A 27,409-nucleotide genomic window follows, 5' to 3' on the forward strand; every position below is an offset into this window, starting at 1 on the left:
CCAGGTATATTCAGTGTTTTTTTTTTTTTGTCATAGAACGCACTGGAACGGAGTTCTGGCACCTTTTTTCAACAGATTTTCCAAGTTTTAAAAGTAACTTTTGAAAATTTGATGTTTGGTCCATGTGGATTTGAATCACCCTGTTGAGCGTAGCAGGTCAGCAGCAAAATCATTAAAATGGTGCATGTGGGCTGCTTGTGTGTCGAATTCGATGCATGCGTACTTTGTCCGCGCTGGTTGTGATGGCGCTGCTCGGCTTGTGGCTGGTCGAGTGGTCGTGTGCTGAGTGCTTACTGAGGGCAGCGACTGTTATGTTTCATTACACAACTGACGTGTGTGGGTGTGAGTACAGTGATTGACTACGTGTGAAAGGTAAATACTTCCATGAGTTCCAGTACCTTTTTTCTTACAAAAAAAGCACTGGATATATTGCAAATTATATTTGCAGCTATTCATCTGGTATTTTGTGAGCTGCTTTGGGCACTGTGGAAAAGCAACATACATATAAATAAATGTTCGTTGTTTTGCTTTGCATATTTGTAATGGCCTATGGCTAAATACAGTAAACTTACTACTACTATAAATAAATGTTGATGATGCTGATGAAAGTTTTGCTATCTCAAACTAAGGGCTATTCCAGCTTGTGTGAAACTAGATGCATTCTTTACAAATATATATATATGTGTGTGTGTGTGTGTGTGTGTGTGTGTGTGTGTGATGAAAATGCCTGGATGCTGCTTGGACCTGTGCTATTTGTATTACGAACACCTGAGGCTACCTATCCTGAGTTAGACCTTTGGTCCATCTGCCCCAGTACAGTTTATTCCTCTGGTTGGCAGCATTGCCTCAAGATTTCAAGCAAGTTTCTTGCCTGGCTCTGCTGACTGAAATGCTCTCCTCAACTGGACACGGCATGGACAACCAACAGGTGAAGCATCTACTCTATCACTAAGCTACCTCTCTCTTCCAAACAAACCTGAATGGTCAGGCTGGCTATTGGATCTAAGTTTCCTTAAAGAGATGCCGAGGCATGTGGTGATGGCATACAAAAGTTTTCAATAAATAAATAAATAAAGTGGAAAAGCCCTAGGAATACTGTTCTATGCAAACTACATACTTAATTCTGCATGTCACCATAAGAACATAAGAAGAGCCATGACGGATCGGAGCAAGACTCTGTTCATATAGTGACCAATCAGCTACCCCCAGGTTCCCACAAGCAGGACTTCCCCACCCATGTTTCCCAGCAATTGCTGTTCAGGGGCCTACCATCTCTGATCTGGTGGCAGCATACAGCTGTCAAGACAAGCATCTGGTGTATAGTCATCAGAACTAGCTGCCTCTAATAGCCACTTTGCTGTAAAAACATACTTTCTGGATGTATAGAAAAAGAAAGTCTATTTGGTATAATAACTGGTGCCACATTAGGAAATGAATAAAATTCTCCTTGAACAACCAATACCCAGGAGGTACGCTGCTAGCTCCATTTTCCAGAAAACGGTGATCTCACTGTTAGTGTTTAACTAGCAAGGTTAATATAATCTTCAATATAAGTTTATTTCTGGGGGGAGGGAGAGGTGGAAAGAGTTATTATTTCTAAATCAGTCCACCTGTTCCTAAGTTTACCCCTTGCCTGCAAATAATCAGGAATCTCAGGGAAGTTGCCAAACAGCTGAGGAATTTCCCAGTTCACTCAGAGATTAATGCAGGGAAAATGCTTTGAACTACATGCTCTTTATCAGCAAACTTTCCACTACCTTCAGGAATGCAGTGAGTTTCCCTCTGCGCAAAGGGCCTGAACACAAATCTATATATCTGTAAGGTTGCGCACGGCCAACGTTTCCCTTTTCTTCATCCCAGCAACAGTAGGGGCAGCAGCAAACTGACTTTCCTCTAACCATCCCATGACCCACCAAGCCTAATCTGGTCATCTGCAGATCTCTCTTTCCTTATGCTGTCTTGGGACTCTGAACATGTATTTATTTATTTAAAATATTTATACCCCACCTATTATGCAAAAGCCTCTCAAAATGACCTCATCATATAGACAATATGACCTCGCCATCAAGTTGGTGATTCCAACCCCCTTTATTCTCCCTCCATCTGCTTTTCATAACATCTTGTCTGATGGAGCAGTCTGGAGCTCTTGAAAGCTTAAACATTTTGGTGAGCTACTGGTTGGCCCTGTAAAGGTGATATATAGATTTTAAGTACATGCACAGAAAGGCATTGTCCTAGAGAAGATGAATTTCAGCTGACAGGTTTGAAGCATTTGGATGATAAGGTGGATGCCTTGCTTTGATGAACTGCCTTCTGTTATGTATCCAATGGTTAAAGCCTTTCTATTTTCTCACCATTTAATTGTTGAATATGTTATCTGGTTTTATATTGCCTTTTAAGACTGTTATTGCTACATGTGGATTAGTTGTTTAATTTATTGGTAATTATTATTCTGTATTGTTTTGTTTATTGTACATGCCTGTTGAATTTTATTGTTGTATGGATGCTTTAAGACAGGTGTGCTTGTTTTAAATTTGTTTTTAAATTGAACGTTATACTGTATACTGTTTTAATAGGATCTTGCAAACCATCCTGAGAGTACTGTGCTAATTGAAAATTATATAAATGCCTAAATAAACAAATCCTTTACTCAGCTTCCTGGAAGTAAACTCTACTGAAATCAGCAGGACCTGCTTTTGCGTAGACATGTATAGGACTGCACTATTTGTGGCTCAAAGGCATACTTACACAGGAGTAGATCTCATGGTGCTATGCAACTTGCTGTCCAGCAGGTGTGTCGAAGACTGAAGCCTATCAGTGTGGCTGGAACAATTCCTGGGTTAAATTTCACCGCAGCCACAAAGCAACAGGAGGCAAGCCCAGAGGCTGCCCCCACCCAGGCCCCATTACACTGTGGAGCTAGCATGACTGGCATGCCATATGGCATCACTGCACAGGCTGCCAAAATGATCATATTGGCAGTGCTTTGAACATGTAAAAGACACTACATAAACGCTAGACTTTAATCACCAAAGTCAACAGAAGAAACGCCCGGAGCATTATTGATCATGCATATATGGGGGTGAACAGTGGTGAGGTGGTGTCAGAGCTCACAGACTCATCTATGCCCCCCCCCCCCCGTGTCTTTGCTGCTGCTGAGCACACCTGCAGCCCTCATGGTAGCTGGGGGAGTGGGAACAGGGCTGCAGGGGTGGATTTTCCCTTCAGCCGTATATCTTTGCAGGCTGTCCCTGTTACCATGCAAAAAATTTTGGAGTGGCTTGGTCTCAGGTGGGAAAATAGGGTCCATTAAAGACCTGCTCCTGGCAGATATTACAACTGCTAGAACTTCTTTATTAATTTTAAGATAAAAGCAATACTAGCACTAAAACTGTTTGCCAACCCGAATAAAAACAAAATACTCTGAGCATGTGCAGATCCATATTTTGAGCTCAGATCAAAGCGCCGTCATGCTATAGGAATCACACGGAGAATCCTCATCTGCCCTCATCATTTGCCATTCTCTGGGTGCTCATTGGGGCGGGGGGGGGGAATGACCCTGGGGCTCCTGGACTGTGGTCCAGGATCCTGCCATAGGTAGGTGTGCACCATTAGCTACCACGATGAGCACCAGTGCTTTGAGCTTCACTATTACATCTCTGGGATCGTGAATCTGCTCCTTGCTATCTTCTGCGGGATCAACCCCCCCCCCGCCCCCGCCACCTTTATTTCAATGCTCCCGCTCCCACCGCGGTTTCACGAGTCCGGGAACTTCTTATTTTCCAAGCCAGACGGAGCTAAAAGCTTCATTCGATGGCAGATAACCAGACCAGCCGTGCACCGTCCGGCCAGGAGAAGTCTTTCTGGCCCGTCCTCTAATGCCCCCAAGCCGCGGAAACGCAGCCTGGCTGCCTTCCCGCAGCGCTTCTCGCCGCCTGCTTTTTTTGCCCGCCGCTCTCCGTGGTGCTGAAGCGGATCGCGGAGGCGCAGACGCGGGCAGCGGCTCTCTTCCTCTAATCGCGCCGGGAGCAGCAGGGGCTTGGCCTTGGGCAGGGGAAGAGGCGGCCGCCGCTTCGGATGCGCCAAGTCTTGGGAGAGGAGGAGGAGCCACGGGCGAGCCCCCTCCCCGCACCGCGGGCTCCGGCAGCCTAGCAATGAGCCTACCGGAGTGCAAAAGAACAGCACAGGGGAGCATCCGGGGAGAGTGGCGCACGAAGCCAGGGCAAGGCCTCCGAAGCGGGCGCTGCTTTCCAGAGCCCCGCTCTAGCAGCCACAACTGGGAAGCGAAGTCTGCGGCCTCATTTCCACGCAGTCGAAGATCCCTGGCCACCTGCTGCTCCCCCTGGTCACACGTCCTGGAGCAGCCTTCTATCTGAAACTTAGGTCCTAGGGACTGCTTTGAGCCACCGTCCTTTCCGCCTCCTTCCTGGAAGAGACAAGCCACTCACAGCATCACCATGGCAAAAATGTTGCCAGCGCAAGAGGCAGCAAAAATCTACCACACCAACTACGTGAGGAATGCCCGGGCCATGGGAGTCCTGTGGGCCCTGTTCACTCTCTGCTTTGCTGTGATCTTGATGGTGACTTTTATTCAGCCCTACTGGATTGGCGACAGTATTGACACACCCCAGGCAGGTTACTTTGGCCTTTACTCTTACTGCATCGGCAATGCCCTTACAGGAGAACTCATTTGCAAGGGCAGCCCCCTGGACTTTGGTACAATCCCCTCAAGTGCCTTCAAAACAGCCATGTTTTTTGTGGGCATCTCTACCTTCCTCATCATCGGCTGCATCCTCTGCTTTAGCCTCTTCTTCTTCTGCAATGCAGCCACTGTCTACAAGGTTTGCGCTTGGATGCAGCTGGCAGCATGTGAGTTGGGCTCAGGGACCTGGGGAGAGGTTGAGGGACCCCCTCTAAGTCTTGAACACCCATGTGCTAATAGCCACAGGCCCAAGGATGTTGTTCTGTCATGTAAAAGCTGCCCATGTAAAGAGAATATAATTCTGATCAGTTGCTATTTCAATCCAAACTGTATTGGCCTCAACAAAGCCAACTTTTGAATCGTTGAGCTTTCTCCATTGAGATGCCCATTAAACAATGCTAGAGCAAAAGTGCTCTAGGCATGTAACAATGTGATGGTGATGATAATTAATTTTATTTCTATACTGCCTAATAGCTGAAACTCTCAGGGCAGTTTATGCCAATGCATTGAATACAGTAAAAATACAATATAAAATACAAATTACAGTAAGACATCATAAAATCATACTACAAAATTTGAAGCTCAGATTTAAAAGCAAATTTAAACAATCAATAGCACGAACTAGGCCATAAGACCTGTTAGCTGATATAATGCTCTGATATATTATTCCAGCTGATTAAATGCACACAGTATCCATAATTGTGGGGTTGCCACTGAGAATGCCCTCCTCCTAGTTGTCACCAAGCGAGCCTCCCTGGGAGGTGGCAGTCAGAGGTATGTTCCAGACCTTGAGCAAAGTGCCTGGGTAGATTGTGGCTGGGGAGGCATTCCATCAACTCTTGCAGACTCAAACTGTGTAAGGTTGCAGCTTATCAAATCTTCTTGACCAGAGTAGGACACATGTGTTTGCAAATGCACATTTGTACAGTACATTTTTACATGCAATTCCTTAGGGTGGTACCCCATGTTGAAAATTCAGCTACAATATCCGTCCCAAAAGATGCTTTGAATTCCTCTAACTTATCAATACACCTGCAAGCAGCTTAAAGATTTTGATGACCATGCTGGGTTACACTGGACTATACAGTAAGATCACCCAGACAGGCTAGGATGGGCTCACGCAACCTGGTATCCTCCAGATGTGCTAGACTACAACTCCCATCATCTCCAACCAGCATGACCAAGGGCCATGAAGAAGGCTTAATGAGAAAAAAAATGGGAGTGGGGTGAAGCTGGGATTTTTTAACTGGAAGGATAATTCAGACCATACAAGCAGATGAGTTTATGACAAGAACAAATATATAGAAAAGACCAAGAACAGTAATCACGAAGAACACCTGCAGGGATAGGCAGAGACACACAATTACATTACCCAGAAGCCACAGAAGTACTTACTGATGCAAATGCACTTTTCAGTCATAAATTTTGTGTGCTTCTCCACCTACTCATCCTCAGGAAGGTAGTGATATATGCAAAGAGAGATCAACCACCACTTGATGAAATACATCTCGATTTCCCATCTTTCTCAAAAGCACATTGAATTAAGGCATGTGCTGGGTAACAACTTTCTACCTTGCCTTGGATATCCTATCTAACCTGGTGTTCAAGTGATTAATAAGGGGTGATCATCAGTAATGGCAGGGTCTGTGGTAAAGTAACAGATGCTGGGCAATTTTTACATGCACAGACAGTTCCAGCAATTCCACAGCAAGAAGATGCTGAACTCCAAGAGAGGGAAACTAAAAACCCTCTGAAATATTCATGCCAATGAGAAAGGTGACAGTCTTGTTACATGATCTACAGAGCTCTGCTTCAGCAGACAGAAATACACTGGGCCAAAGACAGCCGCAACAGAAAATCAAGCTAGCAACCACTCAACCGGATGAGGTCTGGCATTTAAAATAAGCAAGAGGAAGCTGCTGCTGCTGCAGTGTAAGGAAAGCTCTAATTCCTCTTGGGCCCAAAGCATTAACAGCTTAAGGATAAGAAGCTTGAAAATAGCCCCAAATAACTTGCATTGCCTGAAGCCACAAATGAAGCAAGAAGGTAAAGGTATGGATGATGCTCTCTGTTTGTAGGACTGTGTGCTTTGCAACTTTTCATGCAAGTACAGAACAGCCACACAACTGGCAGTCATCCATGGTGTTGTGTGGAGCTGTAACATGCAGTAAGATAGTACAAGCATTTTTTTATTAGCAGAAATGGTGCCAGCATCTACCAGTTCCCCTCACTCCTAGACTTCCCTGTTTCTTCTGGCTTTAGCTGTAATTTTCAAAGCAGCAGCCAGGAAATGAATTTCTCTGGATAGTGTCATGAAGAGCATCTGCCCTTCAAAGTTGCCACTTCATCACTGATATGGAATTCAGCAAGCCTGCAAACCTTGCAGTGTTAATTCACATGTTTTTCCAGCTCATATAAGCATCCTGGAGGAGAAATGTTATCAATGGCTATCAATGTCCAGATGACTATATGCTGCCTCTGGTATCAGAAGCAGTATGCCTATTGACACCAGTTGTTGGAAAATTGGAAGTTGCACTTTGTCCTGCTTGCGGCCTTCCACAGGCAGATGGCTGGCTACTGTGAGAAGAGAATCCTGGACCAGATGGACCCTCGGTCTGAGCTAGTGTGTCCCTTCTTACATACTTATGGTTCAGAATGGGAAATGTTTGGCGAAATGTCTGGAGCCGAACAGCAGAATTTTAAGCAATCAACAAGTTTTGATCTCTTTCTTCTTTGAACAGCAGCCACTCTCCCTGCAGTGCCTTATCACATCAGATACTTTTGAAACTCACATCAATCTGTTTCAAAAGCAGTGTGTCAGATGCCCAAGGCTCCCCTGAGCAAATGGAAGTAAAAGTTAGCTATACAGTTCTTAGCTGTAAGTTCTAAGAGCAAAATCAAGGGGGTGCTATATCACTATAAGCTAAATGGATAGAACTCGCATATGTAAAGGATCTTAACATTCTCTTTTGCTCTTTTTTTTTTTAATCAGAAATTTAAAACACGTTTTCTCTCACTCTCCACTCTCCATTTTCTCTCCTTCCCGAAGATTAGAAGGGACTAGTTGCAGAGCTCTCTGCCTTTGCTGTGCAAGACAGACAGTAATGAAATATGGATTACACTGTAACTGGATCCATACGATTACAGGGGAAGGAAACCACATTGGCTTCTTTTCGTGGTTCCCTGCATGCCAGTCTTCTGTTGCATAATTTTCCCAATTAGCCTCAGGGCTTACTGTGTCATCCACAACTAGGTGAGGTACACAGCAATGGGTGGCTCTGAGATCACCCCAGTAACTCTGCGACAAGCGGTGGGTTCTCAGGCGAAACTGAAGCCGCCCCTGCTGTGTGCCATGCTGAGTCTGAATGGTACAGGAAGCCACAAGCGGTGAGGGTAATTAGGCAAATCTTGCAGCCCATGCCTGGCTTGCAGGGAGCAGAGAAAAGAAGCAACTGATCCTGTGAATGCTGCTCCCTCCCTCACAGTGTTTCTCTTCAGCCAGTTTGCCTCTTTAAAGAAACAAAGGGTTTATCTCATTAAGGTAAAGGGGTTTAGATATGGCTGGGAGGTTACCTTTCCTTACTTACGCTTCTAGACAAGATAAGGGTGTTCCAGATTGCAGGTGAATGGGATCCAAAATAGTTCCTCACATCTAATCAGTAGGACCTAACTATGCAAGCAACAATATCAACAGCTGATCTTCAAGATTTCCTCACTTTAAGCTCTTGTTTCATATATATTTAGAGGGTAATATAGATTAGGGGGTTGCAAAAGGTAAATTGATAGTTTTTGGGTGTGATTGGCAATAAAACTGCAAAGATTGCTGACTTTTTATTATTAAAGGAACAACTGCAGCAGCATCAATAGGAACAAAAAATGGAAAGACTGCCCTGGACTATCACTGTTGTTGGTAACAGAGATCAATTGTGTCTGCAAGAGATCAAAAGAAGGTAGAAAAGGGTCAGCATGAAAATGAGCTGGAGAGGACTGTCATTTGATGCACCCATCTGTACATAGTACATCCAAGCAGCATAACGGTCACCATATTTAGGGCATCTGGTGCTGAAGAAAACATCCATTTTGGAGAGTTTTTTACTTTCCCCACCCGTTTCCAGCAGTGGGACATGCTTGTGGAGCCAGGGAGGTCTAGGCTAAACTAGTAATGCTGCCATTTCATCATTAGTCAGCTCACAGGGAATTGAGCTGCAAATAAGAATTCACTATCACAGCTTCCCACAAGAAATATCCATGCGTAGCAAGCCTGGATCAAAGTTTGGATTTCTGAGATATAAACAGATTCTTCCCACTCTAGATGTTTGTGATCCAACCTCTAGACCCATCAGAAGCTTATCTGAGAGCGTCTCCTGAGTTGCTTTCCTCATAGCCACCACTGCCACCACACTCTGGCTTTGCTAGGAGGGGACTCTGCAGAGGCCATCTTTATACCGGGGATTGGCAAGGGCAAGAAAACAGCCCATGCAAGTAAACATCATCACGCAGGCAGGCCATGGGAAAACAACCAGTCAGAAAGGGGGCATAATGTACTGTGTTCATGACACCATGCCACATGACAGCTCCCATGATGCAACTTAGTATCGTGTCCATGGAAAAAAATTGTATAAAAGGGAACTTGACTGAGCTCACATGGACAAATTCATCATTTTTAAAGTAAATAACAAATTTAGTTAAGTTCAGCCACCACTAACGCTAGCACAGAAGCAGAAATTTGACAACAGAAGCGTTTTAAAGATTCCCTTTAGGACAAAGTTAAATTGGCCAAGCCCTATATAAATGTACCACGTTCCATGATTGGCAGCGCCCCTGAATGTCTTATGGTGAGTCACATTGAGCTCTTTGCTCAGTGAATGCCCAGACAGATGCTCCAGCCTCACCACAGGCTAGGAGACTTGTACATTTCACACTGCTCTACAGTTCTGTTTCAGACAATTTATGAATGCTACAAACGCATGTCGTTTCTATTACCACTGTTAAGTGGCATAGCTTCTCCCCAGTAATCCTGCAGACTGGTGTTAGATGAGGTTAGTGTTAGTCCTGAAAGAGATCCTTTCCTGCAGAACTGCAAAGGCCAGGACTCTCTCAGGAGTGGAAGCTAACAACAGCTTCCCCTAACCTGGTGCCTTCCTGATGTGTTGGACTGCAACTCCCACAATTCTCAGCTGGTTTAGGATGGGAATTGTGGTCCAACACATTGACAAGGCAGGACTATCACATCAGGTTAGCTACACTGTATCTGTGGTATAGAAGTATTCTAATTCAGTTAATAAAGGTGCAATATAGCTAGTGAGACAATTTAAATCTGGGGACTTTCTCCTTAGAAAGTTTGAAATGCCATGTTTTAAAAATATGCATATGGGCATGAGTTACTGTGCTGGGTTGAAGGCTTATTAAGCTAATCTCTATGTCCATGCAGTGCTCTTGGCAACAGGTAGATATTGTTGCAACACACTCCACTCTTACTCCAGAAATTGTCACTAGGATGCTGCTGCAGCGTTGCGGAAGGACTGGACCATGCCACCCAGCTCCTGGTTGCAAATGCATCCCTAGGTACAGTTGAAATCCATCCCACAGACCCTTTTCTAATGCGGAAAACAGCCTCCAAGTTTAACCAGGGCGAGCCATGTTCTCAGCTGTGTAAATAAAACTGTAGGGGATGATACAAGCAGTCCCAAGGGAAACCATTTTGTGGGCAAGACCTTGTTGCATATTCTGAACAGTGCTGAAAGGTGGTGCCAAGGAAACAAAGTAAGAAATGCCATAGATCCACATCTAGCAACAAAGAAGACCCAAACAGTAAGGCTTACTTATTCTCAATGGATGCTACAAGCATGGCCATTTAAGGGATTAGGCGAAATGCATGCATGCATGCTTAGGGAAGCAGTTATTATAATACAAAGCACATGCCATATATATCATAGAGTGGAAGAGCATTCTTCCTAGTCCTAGATACTGAACATGGGGTTGGGTTATGCTTACTCAAACCAGCAGTGAAGAAAAGACCTAGCATTGAAAACTGGCTTTTAGGACTAGGACCTTGGTCCTCAAATCAAGACATCATCGCCTTAGTTCCACAGTCTGCCTGGTGCCTGGGGGTGCTTGGTCCTAGAGAGGCACACTGCCTCACTCTGGAATACCCTGGTGAGGTCCCACAGCTGCTCAGGCTAGTAGTCACATAGAGAGTCCAACTCTGCAATCTTACCTGGGAAAAAATCCTATTGAACTCGATAGGGCTTACTTTTGATAGGGCTGCATTAGCATTGTACTGTAAGTGAACAAGAATTAATTACATTTGCAAACCTTTCACTGAACTGACATCTGCTCTGGGAAAAGCAGCCATGTAGGGGTTAGATGGAGCTTTTTGAAATTGTAATGGAACATCTTCCTCTTCAGGTGCAGGTTTGTCAATAGGTTGCCTGCTCTACCCAGATGGTTGGGACTCTCCTGAGGTGAAACGCATGTGTGGAGAGAAAACTGACAAATACACCCTGGGAGTGTGCACCGTGCGCTGGGCGTACATCCTTTGCATCATTGGGATCCTTGATGCCCTCATCCTTTCCTTCTTGGCATTTGTGCTTGGCAATCGGCAAGACAATCTCCTTCCATCAGACTTCCAAGTGGAAAATAAAGGTATGCTTACTTTTCTCAGGGCAGGCAAATGACAGGTTTCCCCACCAGTCTCAGGTATCCTAGTAATAGGCAGCATACACTAAGAACAGCCAGGACTATGGAATGGTTTTGCAAGCACAGTGCATAGCATTGAAGCTAAAATCAGCATTCATATGCTATACACTCTGGCTGTCCCCTCAGCTTATTAGAATTACAGCTCAAGCAAGATTCCAAACTTCTTTGAAAGCTTTAGAGTCTTATATAAAGTCTTATTTTTATAACCCACATGTCTTCCATGATGAAACTCAAGGCAGACTTGAGACCTGATTTCTGCATCACTATGTGAATATTTTTGTCTTGCAGAAGAAGGGAATGAATGAAGACAAAGACTGAAGCCATCTCAAGAATAACTGCTTCTGAAAGCCTTTGGCTGAACTGGGTGTACATGCTTGAACTTTTCAACTGGACTCAAGAAGGCTGCCCCCCCCCCCTCTCTCTCTCTCTCTCTCTCACACACACACACACACACACACACACACACACGGAAAGGAACAATAGTGTCATTGATTTTGACACTAATTATCAGTCAGCAGACTATGCTGTGACACAAGGGCAAGGAACCACAAAAAGCTCAGACTGCATTGGTAAAACTGACTTCCTTCCATGGGACTTCAGACTGTAAAAACCAGGTTCAGTGAAAGCACTTGCCAGGGCCTACTGCCAACATCTGCTCCATCTTCCTTTTAAATTTTAATATCTCACACAACTCCCCAGATGCTTCATGGCATGGTGAGAAGCTTCCACTCCCAGATAAGCCCATTACGATGGTGCTTGTTGAGAAGGGCTCACCAGAAGGCAGTTTGTTTGGCACCAAGTGAAGCCCTGGTCCTTCAACTTTTTGAAGAACTATCATAAAGCACATTTTCTTTGGAAATCATAGATCAAGTCTGGGGAGCCTGTAGCCCTCCAGATGTCATTGGATCCTAATTCTCATTAGTCCTAGTTACCCTGTTAGACGGGGCTAGTGGTGTGGAGAGGAGGGTCACAGAGTCCCCAGCCTTACCTTAGATATTATATGCAAAAATCGACATTCCAATGAGTTTTTCAAATGATCCATTCAAACAAGACTGGAAAGCAGGCTAACAAGGTACCAAATAGTCCATGGAAAGTTCTCTCCTCCCTCTTTCTGTATTCATATTGGTATTTTTTAACATAAAAAGACCCTGATGAATAGGACTTTTGCATCCTGTACATTAACCCAGAAAGAAGTATTTAGTTCCCAATCATTTTAAAGCATCCCTTGAGGAGCATATTTCTGAAATATACTTCTCTGAGCAAGGGTTTTCTATCCTGAACTACAAGCTATCTTTGAAGTACCTTTTAGGTTAGATTTTCATGCATCATGACCATGGAATATGAGTTTTGTCCTTTTATTGGAGTCATATGTTGTTTCCCACAAAACAGAGATTAAAGAATTTATTGCAAAAATGAGCCACTCAAAAATGCACAGCTATGTTGGTACCCAAGAACAATGGCTCCGTAGCCAAGCCCCCAACCTTAACTACAAAGTTAGCCTTTTTCCTCTCCTGCCTTTACCCAGTTTTCTTGCAATGATCCTGACTGCTAGATCTAACCACTAATTTTTTCCAGTAAAAGACACACCAAGATAGTGCAGAGCTAAACTAAACTGCCAGTTTTATAAAGGATAATTTACATAGATTATGGTAGTAAAATGACTGATTAATGATGCATTCTGATGTATGCTTTTAATGTCAATGTACCAGCCTAACAGTAAAATCACCATTTGCTGAACTTAGTTACGGGCAACATGTAGTGTTTTCGTTTCTTTCTATCTAGTTATGGAATTGCATCACTTAATTACCACTCCCTTCCCACAATTCAAATCATATCAGTAGTGTTTGTATTTAATTCGAGCTTCTTACTGACACACAGTTTGTTCAGGTAAGAGGTTCTACCATACAAAATTCTAGATGAATACAGACAGCATATCAAAAGTACCTGGGGATTATTTAATAATCTGTTTATTGTGCTGCATTTACAAAGAAAAAAAAAGACAATGCACCCAATAGAAAGAATAAAAATGTATTTTTTCCTTCAGGTTTTAGGCCAACAAAACAAGTACAAATAGGTCCGTGAGCACTTTATGGCAATTTGGAAGTTGAGTGAACCCACTGAGAGCCACAAAATATATAGGTAATTCTGACAAACTACCTCTTGTATTACCCCAGATCTTCTCTTTTAGTGCAAAAGAGGTGGCAGTCTTCGATTCTGGAGGAAACCTAGATTAGAACCAAGAGATGCAGTCCCCATACCTGTGAACATTTTGTTGCTTTCGGGTAGTCAGGATGTTGATGCAAACTAGGTTGCATTGACAATGGAAATTCAATTCTCCCTGCCAGCAAGTTTTCACAGTATTCAAAGAGAAAGTATTATTATACATTCGAGTCCCATCTTAAATCTTTTTATAGACAGGCGCGGAAGTGCTTTTGGGAGGTGAAGATGACACTCCAAATAACAGGAATATCATTAAAACTTTTGGAACTTTTTCCTTTACATCTTTAAGGTTGTGCATAGAGAACCTTACTTACGATCTCCTAAATGGACATGCAGCACAGAGTTTGCTAAAGCCCCAAGACAGGCATCACATGACATCATGGCCAACTTGGAAAGCAAAGGGGATATGATGGCTACACTAACATTTTTTAAAGAAACAAAAATTAAACTGCACCAGATTGTTTTCTTTTTTTGGTGAAAGGCAGGAGTGTTTTAAGATTATAATAATAAACAGAGATTTCTCACACAGAGAAAACACCTGAGAAGAGTGTCTCACTCTGGCAGCTTTTGTATTCAATTGTCCCACACAATGCCTACAGGCTTGAGTTGCTTCAGGAGTTTCCAGCCTTGGAAAATTTTGTAACCTCAAAGGCCTATTTGGTCCATGGTCGGGACAGGCTGTTGGAAATCCCAATGCCTGCAAACCTACCATTAGAGGAGGATGTTTCTGGGGAAGACTAACAAGTATTACATATGTGACAAAATAAAGACACTTACAATAGTCAGTCACAACTGACCCCCCCCCCCCCTCCTAGGAGCTGAACACCTTACACTGCATTCTGTTAAGCAACCATGTTTTCAACTATTCTGAAAAACAGAAACGGACACTTCACCTCTAGGGGGAGGAGGGAATTGGACTATTTTCCACTAGATTATTTGTCCTGATGGTAATACATTACGAAAGAACAATTTCTATTCAGAAAGGTAAATCTTGGAGTCCAGCACCTTGGACAAATTTACATGGAAGATACATTCATCAACCTTTGGAAATGTGGTGGTTCAAAGACTGAGCACATGGTATGGCTGGAAAGATGCCCACTAACACCATCTTTCCTTACTGTAAAAGAATGATATAAATTGTATATCTAGGCTGATAACTAACTGACCCCTACTAAAATGACACTGTCACACAAGGCCAACATAATGGCATAAGGCAGACCAACATGATCTGCCACATGATCAGCCTGCCACATGCTTGGTAATCCTGCTCTTTTTGCAGAATGCACAGCTGGCATGCCACATCCTGCCTGGGGAGGCATGTTGGGCAGGTCTGGCACAGAACAGAAGCAACCTGGCTTCCTTTCTGCAGCCAGCAAATGCATAGACTGTACTGTAGGGACTGTTACCTTCACCAATTCCTGCTTGCTTTCATTTCCCTTGTGAAACTTACTCAAGTTCACGTGTTCTGCCTTTTGAGAGCAGCTGATTTCACTGAATTCGGAAAATCACCTGAACACTGAGGGAACAAGTGGTGCTAAAATATATATTTCATATAAGTTGTTTCGAAAGATTCAATGGCTAAAACTAGGAAAAAATATGTCTGAAAAGAAGAACAAAAACGTTACCGAAGCAGCAGAGCAGACACCAAAGGAATGAGTCAAGTAGAGTTGAGTGCTCCACATGGAGCTACCACCTTGGTGCCATCTGCCATTTCTCCTCTTACTGTCAGCAACTGGATGTGCACTAAGAATATGACTCCTGGAGTCAGTGAGCTAAGGAGGGATTCACAGCTCTTCACATCCCCCTTGGGATGACTGCAATATAGTTAAGGGAGTGTGTCCCAATGGAGATTTCCCCATACTTTCAGGGGAAGGTACTTGAGTAAGGAAGTGGGTTGGGGGATAATTTCACATTCCCATAAAAACTCTTTGGCAAACTCCAATCACAGCAAAACATATTGGACGCCCACTGGCTGACAATAGTCCCTACTGAGTCAAGTACACAAACTCACATGAACAGTTAGATTTATCTAAAATCTCAAAAGCCCTCAAGAAGCTTCACTCTGAAATTTAAGAAGGGAAAAACTGACCCAGGGAAGGGGGGAGCTGGGACATCTAGGTATGTGTATATATATTATGTTGTAAACTCAACTACAAGGTCATGGTGTCAGATTTCAGCTTCTAGGAGTTGAGCCAGGGGTGCCTGAGACACTGTGCTGCTGTAGCTCTCTTCTCGGGATTCAGCTCCAACATAGGTAGCAAGAAGTCTGTGAATGCAGCTGCCTCATCTTGGGCCCATTCGTATTTCTCCACCAAAACTTCAAAAAGGCCCCATGGCTTCAGTTTGGTGATGTGCTTCAGATCACCTGTGGACAATGAAAGGAAGATTAACATGATGGCATTAACACAAACAGGGAAGGGATGCAGGGAAGGAATTGCCTCCTTCTGTTTAGCTGACAGGAACAGCTCCGTTACTGGAATGACACCACTGGATTCAATCTGATAATGAGGAATCCTGCCCTCATCCACAATCCCTCACACTGCTCCAATGACAACTCTGTCATTAAAAGACTAAACAAAAAACATGAGTAAAAATTAGGACAGGATCAAAATTGGACTGAAAAAAAAGAGTAAAAACTATTCCAATTGTCCCTATGCTAGGATATCTCTGATTCTTTCCTCTTACCTTTTTTGGTGAAAAACTCCTTAGAGTATTTTCCAGCCACAATGAGCTTGCGAGGTATTTTCCCAAGGAGTTCGATAATCAATGCAATGTGGTCTGTGTTCCCAGGAGAAAATGAACAAAAAGAACAATGAACAAATTAACCCAAACTGCCCTTTTGTGATCTCGGTTCAGACACTCGGGTCTTCTGAAATGCCTTCTCTATCAAACCAATGCCTCAAAAAAGATCTCTCCATTCAGTGCTGCTGGAAGTTCCTAATATCAATTCTCTGGAGCCTGCTAATATGCTATGTTGCTGGGTTTACCTGTGGTCTGAATCCAGGGAACTTCAGAACAGGTTGTTCCTGGCCCCTGGATTTTTTATTCAGTGTTTTGTTCTTTTATGAGAGGTTGTTTAGTCTGCAGATTGCCCTGATTATCTTTTTAACCTATAAAGCCTGGTACAGCTTATGACCACGATACCTGTCAGAGAGCCTCCCGCAGCTGCAACCTACTCCGACACTACACTCAACACCCAGGCGTTCCTTTGAATGCCCACTCCAAGGGAAGTGTGAATGGTGGCACCAATGGGGAGGGCTTTCTCAGCAGTGCCACCCCCCATCTATGGAAGAACCTCCCTCTTGCAGCCCAGCTGGCACAAAATCTGTCATCTTTATGGCACCAGGTTAAGATGGCTCTCTTTTCTGAGGCTTTTAAAGGTTTACTCAGCCACCCAGGGGCTTGAAGGGGATTTACCAGGTGTTTCGCAGAGTCACTCTTTTGTCATTCCTTGTATTGTGTGTTTTTATCATGTTTTTAGCTGTTTTAAACCTTTTAATTTTTCTGATTTTTCTGAAATTTTTATTGTATTTTTATCATTTATTTTTATGAACTGGGTTAAATAGAGCTTTGGCTATGGTGCAGTATAGAAATGAATAATAAATAAATAACAATAATGCTCTGTTTTTAATAAGAAGGAAACACATACAGCATTATTCCCAATGTAAAGAATTACGTCTACCAGAATGCATTCACCCAATGCACTTGTGCAGAAGGTTGCTGTTATATTTTGCCTCTGTAGCAAAGCTTGAGCTTTGACATACTAAAAGGTGTGATTTAGAACCCCATGATTTATCTCTGTACTTCCTACCATGCATAATTAACAGCAAACTATTCAAAGTTATGTGCAAAATATGGCCACAGAGTGCTGCTTAAACCCACGGAAACAAATGAGTTTACGTATATTTATCTTTGCGTTGAAATGTGGGCTGTGGTGTTCCACAAAGATTAATGTTGAACTAGGGGTGGATAAATCTATATTCAGTCCATATCACCTTTGCATGTTTTTACCCATAATTCTGCCCCATATTAATCTGCTTTTAAAAAAACCCACTTCTCAGCACGTGTATTTAAAGCATACATGGATATACTTAAGCGATCCAGAATTCTCTAATACCATTAGCAGAAGTGTGCAATCTGGTCTTTGAAGCCCAATTTTTTTAACCTGCTTCAGTGATCCCCAAATAAACTTAGGAAAACCCAGGAGATAAAATTCAGTTACTTAACTCTGTTTTAACTCCCTCTGCATTCTCATACCCTTTAATTTGTAGTAGTTTAGAAGAATCTGTTGCTAGTTCTCACCTTCATCCCGTGAGTAGTCTTCACCAGAGTGAGGTTCAAACAGATAGTCACCTGTAGCTAGCTCAAAGGCCTGAACAAGAAAACAACAGACAACTTATGGGCATTTCATTTGAGAACAGTCAGAAAATGTTACAACTGCAATCCTAATTGTATATTATCCTGTAAGGTAAGGCTTCCGAAGCTTGGTGTTCTTCTCATGCTGTTTAGGAATGACAGGAGTTGTGGTCCCACACATCTGAAGGTTCTCTCGGTCAAGCAGATCTGACTCAAAGCAGTGTCTATATCCAGAAACCATACTTACCCCAAACACAGAAACTGAATATAGACATGACTGGTTGAACTTCGGACCTGAAAGGTACTTCAGGCATTGAGTCTAAAACAAGTGGGACTTACCACATATTCTTGTCTTTGTTACCATGCTGCCATTTTTAAAAAGCTCATCATTTCCATTAAGTGGAAAGCTTTATTTAAACTATTTTCCCATTTAAAACAAGTTTTAGAGTACAAGTATACCTTTCATTGTACAGAAATGAAATTAAGAATAACAACATCAGATTTCAAGGCAGTGCAGAACAAGTCCATCATACTCAAAAACAGCAAAATAGCCAATAAAATATTAAAACAGACTGAGACTTACTCACTTAAGGGCGCAATTCCCTGGCAGCTAGACAGCTATAGGAACATTTGGAACCCCAGCTCAAAAGTTGGAAAAGCACTCTGAGTTTGGAGCTGGTCCCCCAAATTCAGAGTGCCCTCCCATTGGGAGCAATACTTTCCATGTTACTCCGAAAGCTCACAGGTCTCAGTTGCAACTCTGGAGCTGGGGCTGAGATGCAGTGGAGGGAAGGCAAGGAACAAGGCTCTGCCAGGAACGATGAATCCTGATGGTGACTCAGCCCCTCCTCCTCACAAACAGGGGAAAAGCACTTAGCCAAAGCTGCTCTTGCTGTCCATTGGAAGCTTGTAATCCTCCAGGTTTGGAGAGTTACAGGTAGTCCCACCAGATGACACCCTAAATCAGTTCACTATGATTTAACAAAATATGGTGCAGGTCAGCAATTCCTACAGAATTCTAAAATCAACATCTGAAAGAATATGATTGAACTTACCATGCAGGCTGTGCTCCAAATATCAGCTGGGGTGCTATACCCTGCTCCAATCAGTACTTCCAAGGATCGGTACTGTCTTGTCTGGATGTCCTCAGTGAAGTGTTTATGCTGCAGAAAAAAAGTGATATTGTGTTGCTACCAAAGACAGATATGCACATGAATGCAACTTCCCGAGTCTTAAGAAACATTAAGATTTATGCTCTTAAAGCCTGACAGCTTCAAGAATACACCCTCAAATGGCCCTCATTTGTTTAATTTGGAACCCAATATTATCGTAACAGGGATGTGGTCTGGCAGGTGTCTTTGAAGAGAGAAGTGTTGGCACCACATCAGAGAAAACCCTGTTCTGCATATAAACACAATCTTGTGCCTCAGGGGAAAAACACTGTGTTCAATGGCATTAGCAGACACCCACATTACTATCAAGGAAACTAGGGATGGAGGCCAGGACCTGCAAGAGTAAACAGCTCTCAGTTATTTGCCATCCTTTAATTTCACTTAATCCACCCTCTTCCATAATCATTTCCCCTTCTATTTTATTAGAGTTCTAACTAGGATGCTGTCCATCACCCAACTGACACCAAACATCAATACATTTCAAGTTACAACCCTTCCCCTCACATTCTATTTTTTTCACCAGCAAAGTTTGGAGTTCATTTCTAAAAAATGAATCACATGAGAAGAAACTTGAAGCAACCTTGTCCCTTCACTCTAAAGCAGGATCATTACAAGAAGGCTACAATCTGCATTTACAGTTCAGCTGTAAGGTTATTATTGTCTGATGGTAGTTGAGTGAAGCAGCTTGAGGGTCATAAACACACCCTGACACCTGAATAGCCAGTCTTAGAGACTGAAGCTGCAAAGTACAGCAGCGAAAGAATGAGTCCAGAAGTGGATGAGAATAAACAGTTTACAAAGTGAAGACTAAAAGTGAGCTAGAAAGCTGTTCTTTCTTCCCTGATGACCCCAAGAAAATCAAGCCTTCTATGAAGAAACCTGAGTGGAACTTCTTAGAACAAGCTGAGTTGAAAGCTGGAGATCAGAAAAATGCACAGTTTAGGTGATCACCATTCTAAATTGCTTGAAAATGAAGTTCCAGTGAGCTCTGGACTTCTGTGTCCCTACTCCTAAACACTAATGTTGGAACAGGCTGAAATCATCTATCCTAAAATTAGAACTGTCTGGATAATAACAGAAAATCCATATTTTCTGGGGTCAGATTCTTTCCCAAATGAGTGTCATATTAATTTTAACAATTAAACAAATATGAAGCAGTAGACTTGAGGCACGCTTCTGAAACATTTTTAATATGATGAAGAATCAATGCACCTCTCATGAAAATAGCACATATCCATCAATATGTGTATTTGCGAGAATGCAATACTGCAGACAAAACTCTGTCCCTTCTCCAAATTGATGGAGTTCCATTTCTGAAACTGGACTAAGCTTCAGAAGCACCTGGAAGCAGCAACACAATGCACTGCTTTCTAAGTGCCTCTGAAGCCAGGCGTGAGCATGAGGAGGAGCTCCTGCCATTATTCCATGCTATGTTTAAATGATCAAAGGTATGATTGCTGGCATTCATATGACTCTTGGTAAACTGGCATTTGTAGAACCCTGTTTTCAGGCTTAAAAGAGCATATATTCACTGGTGCTAACTACAAAAATTAGCATCTTTTGTCATGGGATGGAAACTTACCACCCAGCATGCATTTCCTAAATCAGCAATCTTCACTTTGAGCTTTTCAGCATTCACAGGCTCAAGAGGATTAAGGAGGAAATTTCCAGCAGCAGATTTTCCTAGATACAACATAAATAACAGTTAACTTCATATGGGCAATGCCATCCTGTGTCACACAAATTCTGAAAGCACAATTTGTCATAAGAACACTAGACAAACCTTGACTGGTGTTCCAGCAGTAAATTTACAGTAATGAAGTGGCTCAGGTGCCACAATAAACCATGATTCACACATTCCCCTTCCCCTCTGGTGTGGTCATAAGGAGATCAGAAGCTTTGACTTGCATTTTTTATTAGCTGCAGCTTGCTAGTTGTGTCTGAACCTAATAAACTGTGGATAACCACTGCTTGAAGCAAGCTATCTTCAAACCATGGCTTATTAAACTGGCTTGACTCCAAGAGCTGGGTAGCCTTAGGATACAATCTAACAACCTGCCATTTCCCTTATATGGGGAAAATACAACCTGTCTGGTAAGATGTTTGTAAGATTATGCCAATCATGTGTGTGAGCCCAATAAAAAAGCCTACATATTAACATGAGTACTCTGATATACTCTATAGAACAACTTTTCAGAACAGTATGATTTTTTCTTACATTAACCCACATGCAGTACCTTTATTGTTCTCAGAGGGCCCATTATTTTCATTTTCATCTTCTGAAGGTATTTCTGCCCTGATGCTCTCTTGTAAGTTGCTGATCTGTTGCTCACTGAAATACTGTTCCTCACTTGAAGTTCCCTGGCATACCATTGAATCCAGAACCTCCGAAAGCAAGGGAACACAGGAGTCTGATATTGCTTCTTTTATCTTGTTCTCTGAGCCACCATTACTTTGGCTGTAAGCACAGCTCCCATCCTCTTCCTGTTCCTGAGAAGGACCACTGCAATCGTTGGCATTATGAAGGTCATCTTCAAGTCTCACTGACACTTGGCTCATGGAATCAGTGAAATTAGCCATTTGTACCATTCCATTGCAATTGATTTCTGTTATGCATTTCTCAACCCCCTCCATTAAGATAGTTTGCTCTGATACAAGAGAAATGTCATCTAGACAAAAAAGGGACAAGAAGTCAGAAAGTCTGTGGGACAAGAATAATAATTCAATGTGTTTTATTGTGTGGCGATTACATGCAACAGTGTACCAGTAAAAAAATTACTTAATACCTTAAGTGCTCTGAACATCGGCAAACAATTGTCTAAGCTTAGATGTCCATTGTATCTTATTTTATTGATTTATTATATTTATATCCCACCCCTTTCTTTTTAAAGAACTTAAAGTGGCTTACATAATTCTCCTCCCATTCTCAATCCTTTCCTTACAACAGCCCTGTGAAGTAGGCTGGGCTAAGTGTCTGTGAATGGCCCAAGATCACCCAGTTAGTTCCATGGCTGAGTGGGGACTAGAACCCAGATCTCCCAAGTCTCAGTGCTACACTCTTGACCACTACACTAGTTCTCAGATCTTATGGGAAAATGCTGAGCTAGAGATTAGCAAACTCTTATAGTAACTTATTTAATAAATATCCTACCTTTCTAGCCAAAAAAGCTCTTAAGGTGGCTTGTACACAACATACTCATCCAGGTTTAAGGAAGTTTATCAGTGCTGATTTTAACACTTCCTTGGCTTGAAATGGTAGTATTACCAAGTACATCCAATGCATGTATTTTTTTGGAGATCAATACCTGTCTTTTCTGGTAGCCCTTCATTTGGGGGGCTTTCTTTTAAGAGCAGCTCAAGTGGTCTTGGAACCTCTTGTTGCTCTTCAGGCTGTGGTTCTGGAGGGCTCGCTTCCTTCTCCATCTCCTCAATTTCCTGTATTCGTTTCTCCAGTAGCTCTGCTTGCCGTTTCTGTTTCTTTTTCAATTTCTTTTTCTTATTTTTTGACATTTTGTCAGCCTGCAGGATGAATGCAAATAAGCTGACCCTCAGGCATCCATTGCCTCCTGCATTTACAAATAGTCTAGCAGACACTGTTTCAGAATTTATGAAAGAGCGTTTAAATAAGAGGAAGGAAAGACCTCACCAATCATAAAGATCCAGATGCCAAGTACACACTAGGTAACATTACATTGTGCCAAAGCTAATATAAAGCAATGTTTACATAATGTAAAAATGCATTTTCCTGGGCAGTGAGAATATGTGGTTATCTGAGGCAAAATTGTTTTTTCCTCATGATGCTCGTCATGTTGTGCACTACTGCAATAGCATCAGTGCTAATGTCAGTGGACATATATATGATTGTAGTGCAAGCTCTACTGTGTTCAATGTGGCTTACTCCCAAGTAAGTGGATATAGCATTGCAGCCTTATCCAAGTCTTTCAAAGAGGTTTCAAATCCTCTTGTAATTCTGATGATATTCATAGGGTCTATTAACTGTACAATATAGAAGATTGCCAAATGAAGGCTTTCCAGGGAGACATCTGTCCACCAGATACAAACTCATGCCATCTTCTCAGGTGTTTCATGGTAGAAAGACAGTCAATGGTACAAATTGTTACCAGTGTTTATTTACTCCTTTGTGAATTGCCAATCCTCATTAATAACTGATCATATTTATAATTCACAGATTAAAATAAGAACCTTCAGGCACTGCAGACCAGTACATAAGCATCTATTCTGTTCATGTGAATGGTCCAGAGTATCTCCAAGTCTGTGTTGCACATGATGAAATGTAACAAATGAAACTGCAGTGATTGGGAAAAAAAGTCTGACTGCTCTCAGTTTTACTAAGGCAAAGTAATGCTGCCTATTATCAGCATGGGAAAAAATGAGGTACATATAGCAGCATGCTAAAATTTTAACTCTTGGAACAATGGAGGCTACAAATCTTGATATGCTATTATGTCTTTGGGTGGGAACTTTCCTGCATTATTGGAGCTGCTCTGTAACACAAAGATTGTTCTTGTTCAGCTGTTCAGCCATATCCGACTATAAGTGATCCTATGGGCCAAATCTCGCCATACTTTCCAATCCCATGCCACCTCTTTCAGCTGAACTATGCTCTGGGCTGCATCCTCAGCACAAAAGGTTATGAATATTAAATGCAACATTTAACTCATTTCTAAAAGTAAACTCACACTTACTGGTTTGGGCTGTGGTGCAGTACTGACTGTGAAGAAAGAGAGAAACACAATTAGTATGCTGGCCCTCTAGGTTGCAACAATGATACAGAAGTAGTATACTACTCACATTCTTCTACAGGCAGCAGCACACTACTGCTATTATATGCCTGCACTAAGGAAAAGGAAAAAGAAACCTCTCAACAAGACATCACCAGTTTTCAGTCCATTACAAGGTGGTTATTTATATATTTAAATTCTATGCTATCGAATAGCCAAGGCTGTCTGGGCAGTTTGTAGCAAAAGGTTTAGTTATATATCTAAACACTTCCTGGACATTATAGATGGTGTTCAACACAAAATGTTACTTATGTAAGCAGAAAGAATTCAGTGCACATTTTTATACAGAATGACAATTAGGTCATCTATCCTAAGGGTAGGTAGCTGTTTCCAAAACAAGGGGCATAATTATGTGCAGGAAAGGTGAAGTAGCACCAAGACTGCTAGTGCTTCTATTTAAAGAAAATTTGAGGTTAGTATTTCAGGACTGTGAATTGTTATCCTCAGGCAACAATCTCTCAGTGGGCTGGCTGATCAAACTGTGAAGTGTGCAGGTGGCCATTTGGAAGATTCAGCACCCAACTATGGTTTGTCATATCATGTGCACCTGGGCAGTAGGAGTTGTATGAGGGTTAAACAACTTTTGCATAATCCAACAATGAAACATCTGCAGCCTGGGTTTACATGACAAGCCATGGCTGGGTACTGAATATTCAAATCATGCCTAGTATATGCTTGCACAGCCCACAGCCCACTGTAGTTTAAATAAGCCTCTATAACTTAAAATATGCCAGCTATTCAAGGCTGATAGCCACAGTGGGGGTGTCTTGATTGTGCAAACTAGGTTTCTATGTAGGCAAGGGATTTTGGGTGGCACTGGTTATGCCGCTTGTTTGTCCTCATGAGTGGCCACTATTCATTCCTAGTGATTTCTGAACATCTCTGCACATGCCAAAAAAAGAAAAGAAAGAAAGAAAAAAAGACCACACCATTTCTACAGCAATCCCAGGATGAAATACAGACAAGGAAAGAGTGTGTGTAGTCCACTTCAAGACTATTCAATTTCTGATTAATCCACTGAACATGATTAATTGGATTAATCAATGAATCCATTGATCAATGAATCCACTGATCCACTGAATCCAGTTGGCAGCCCACAAAATAATTTTCTCTGGTCCCTTGTAGCTTTCTCACAATTAAGGGAACAAAAAGGTTGTCAATAGCTGAGGAGTCTAATCACATAGGAGGTATCACGTTATACAGCAAAGTATATTTTTGGTCCCTGGATTCCAGTTTCTAAACCAAGCTGCCCTCCAAGAATATAGGCACAATGTGACATTAAAGGTTTGCTTCTGCAGGGTAACTGGTTCTTTTAGCATATACATGTACCACCCTGGTTGGTCACTGGTTTTCATGTAACCATGATACTGCACAGCATTTTTTTTGAATGGGATGTCTCACAAATGCTATTCCAAACGGGGTACAAAAGGCCACTACCACTAAGCAAGGCTCTTTCAAACCTTGGAAGCTAAGTCTTAAATACAAGAACAGTCAGCCCTTTTTCATGGCACATGAGCAGCATAACTCAGGATTCAGTTTAATTATCTACATTCCTACTCTTTATGATTACCAGAAGAGTATAAAAAACCATGACAGCTGAACCATTAAACTGCTAAGGGAATGTGTGTTACATACGTCCTAGACAGGTCTACAGTAGACATGACTTCAGGGATTCACCAGAAAGATATAGTTAGAACAGAGAAACTGTCTTGTAGCCCAAGAGCTACCTTTATTTGAAAACAGGGAGCTCTGTGGTTGGCTGCTTTGAATGGAAATGTCCCATATTGTTGATTAAAGCTAGCTGACCTTCAGCAGCAAATGTCTACAAATTATCTCTTTTGCTGGGCTTCTAATTTTTAGACAAAAATTTGAATGTTTAACTCTTTTTGCTGCTGTGTGTTTTGGGGAACAAATATTTTGCCAGATGTTTGACAGAAACCAAGGGTAACTTCAGATAATGCTTTTCATTCAGTGTGTGAAATGAAAACAGAATTTTGCAAATGGAAGCTTTCATTAGGCTCTTAACCTGAAAAGAGCCAGGTGTGACTTGGCTGAGTCAGATGACTTGAGTTGGCAATTGTGATAGGGGATAGAAAGAAAGAGGGCAGTGAATACCAAAGGTGGATCACTTCATTTCCATCTGTTGCTACAAAGCACTAATGGCTACTAATGAGTGTTGATACTGGCAGTACTCTCTTCATGGCAGTTACTTTAAACTAGATCCAGCAGCCAAGAATCAAATCCTAGAATTGTTTATCCTAGTAAATGCGTCTATCACAGGAATTGCTCTCAGTGGTGATACTGGGCAAACACTCAAGTCTTAACTGAAGTTACTACAATCATATTTGCACGTATGGAGATCTGAGGGAAGAAATAAAATGTGCAGAGAGGCTAGTCTATACATGATGGAATTCAGCATACATGGACTATGATGATGGTAATAGCACTTGTTTGACCTTATATCAGATTTGCCTTACATGATAGCAAATAATACAATAGTAAAATCACTTAATAGGGTATATAACAATCACATGTAGGAAATAATATTTAAACTCTCTGGAGATTTCAAATGATTTATTTATTTGGAAAACTTCTATGCCACCCCATTCGCAAAAGCCTTGGGGCGGCTTCCAATACAAATAAATACTATACAATTACATTAAACATCTGGAGACATCCCGGGAAGCTGACGAAGGACTGGGGTTATATGAGAACAACGCCCAGTCCCTGTCAGCAACCTGGCAGCTCTGTTTTGCACCAATTGAAGTATCCGGACCGTCTTCAAGGGCAGCCCCACGTAGAGCGTGTTACAGAAATGGGAAGTTACCAATGCATGTGTCACTGTCCCCAGGCAATCGTTCTCCAGATAGGGACGCAGCTGATGGATCAGCCAAAGCTGAAAGAAAGCGCTCCTCGCCACCACTGTCACCTGAGCTTCCAGTGAAAGCTCTGGGTCGAGGAGCACTCCCAAGCTGCGGACCTTGTCCCTAAGAGGAAGTGCAACCCCATTCAGGACAAGGTCCAGGTCCTCCACCCCGAAGTCCGAGCAGCCTACCAACAGGACCTCCGTCTTGTCTGGATTGAGCTTCAGTTTATTGGCCCTCATCCAGCCCATTACCTCGGCCAGGCACCGGTTAAGTACAGCCACTGCCTCACCTGAATTGGTAGAAAACGAGAGGTAGAGCTGGGTATCATCTGTGTACTGATGATTCCGCAGCCCACACCTCCTGATGACCTCTCCCAGCGGTTTCATGTAGATGTTGAATAGCAAGGGGGATAAAATGGATCCCTGCGGAACTCCATGGCATAGCTGCCATGGCGCAGAGCCATAGACCCCCAGCACTACCTTCTGGAATTGGCCATTGAGATAGGAGCAGAACCACTGCAAAGCAGTGCCTCCAACTCCCAATCCCGCTAGCCTATCCAGAAGGATACCATGGTTGATGGTATTGAAAGCC

The 27,409-nt window shown here is 42.5% G+C and overlaps 2 protein-coding genes across 2 annotated transcripts in view; one reads left to right on the top strand and one right to left on the bottom strand.

Annotated features, from left to right (window-relative positions):
- Positions 1–4,457: 4,457 nt before the first annotated feature.
- Positions 4,458–11,379, top strand: LHFPL5 (LHFPL tetraspan subfamily member 5). Its single transcript, XM_044431825.1, has 2 exons — positions 4,458–4,869; positions 11,111–11,379. The coding sequence occupies exons 1-2, from the start codon at positions 4,458–4,460 to the stop codon at positions 11,377–11,379; spliced, it is 681 nt and encodes a 226-aa protein (XP_044287760.1).
- A 1,971-nt stretch (positions 11,380–13,350) lies between these two features.
- The window catches only part of SRPK1 (SRSF protein kinase 1), a 33,912-nt gene continuing 19,853 nt past the window's right edge, over positions 13,351–27,409 (bottom strand). Inside the window, exons 9-16 of the mRNA XM_044443730.1 lie at positions 23,856–23,881; positions 22,455–22,668; positions 21,387–21,818; positions 20,732–20,832; positions 19,033–19,140; positions 17,924–17,993; positions 16,307–16,399; positions 13,351–15,986 (exon numbers count right to left, since the gene is read on the bottom strand). Coding sequence (XP_044299665.1) covers positions 15,802–15,986; positions 16,307–16,399; positions 17,924–17,993; positions 19,033–19,140; positions 20,732–20,832; positions 21,387–21,818; positions 22,455–22,668; positions 23,856–23,881 — 1,229 coding nt within the window. The 3' untranslated portion in view covers positions 13,351–15,801. The remainder of the gene's footprint in view (positions 15,987–16,306; positions 16,400–17,923; positions 17,994–19,032; positions 19,141–20,731; positions 20,833–21,386; positions 21,819–22,454; positions 22,669–23,855; positions 23,882–27,409) is intronic.

This window comes from Varanus komodoensis, unplaced genomic scaffold (genome assembly GCF_004798865.1).
Source record: "Varanus komodoensis strain SLA01 unplaced genomic scaffold, ASM479886v1 scaffold1, whole genome shotgun sequence".
In the NCBI taxonomy this organism is placed as follows: Eukaryota; Metazoa; Chordata; class Lepidosauria; order Squamata; family Varanidae; genus Varanus; species Varanus komodoensis.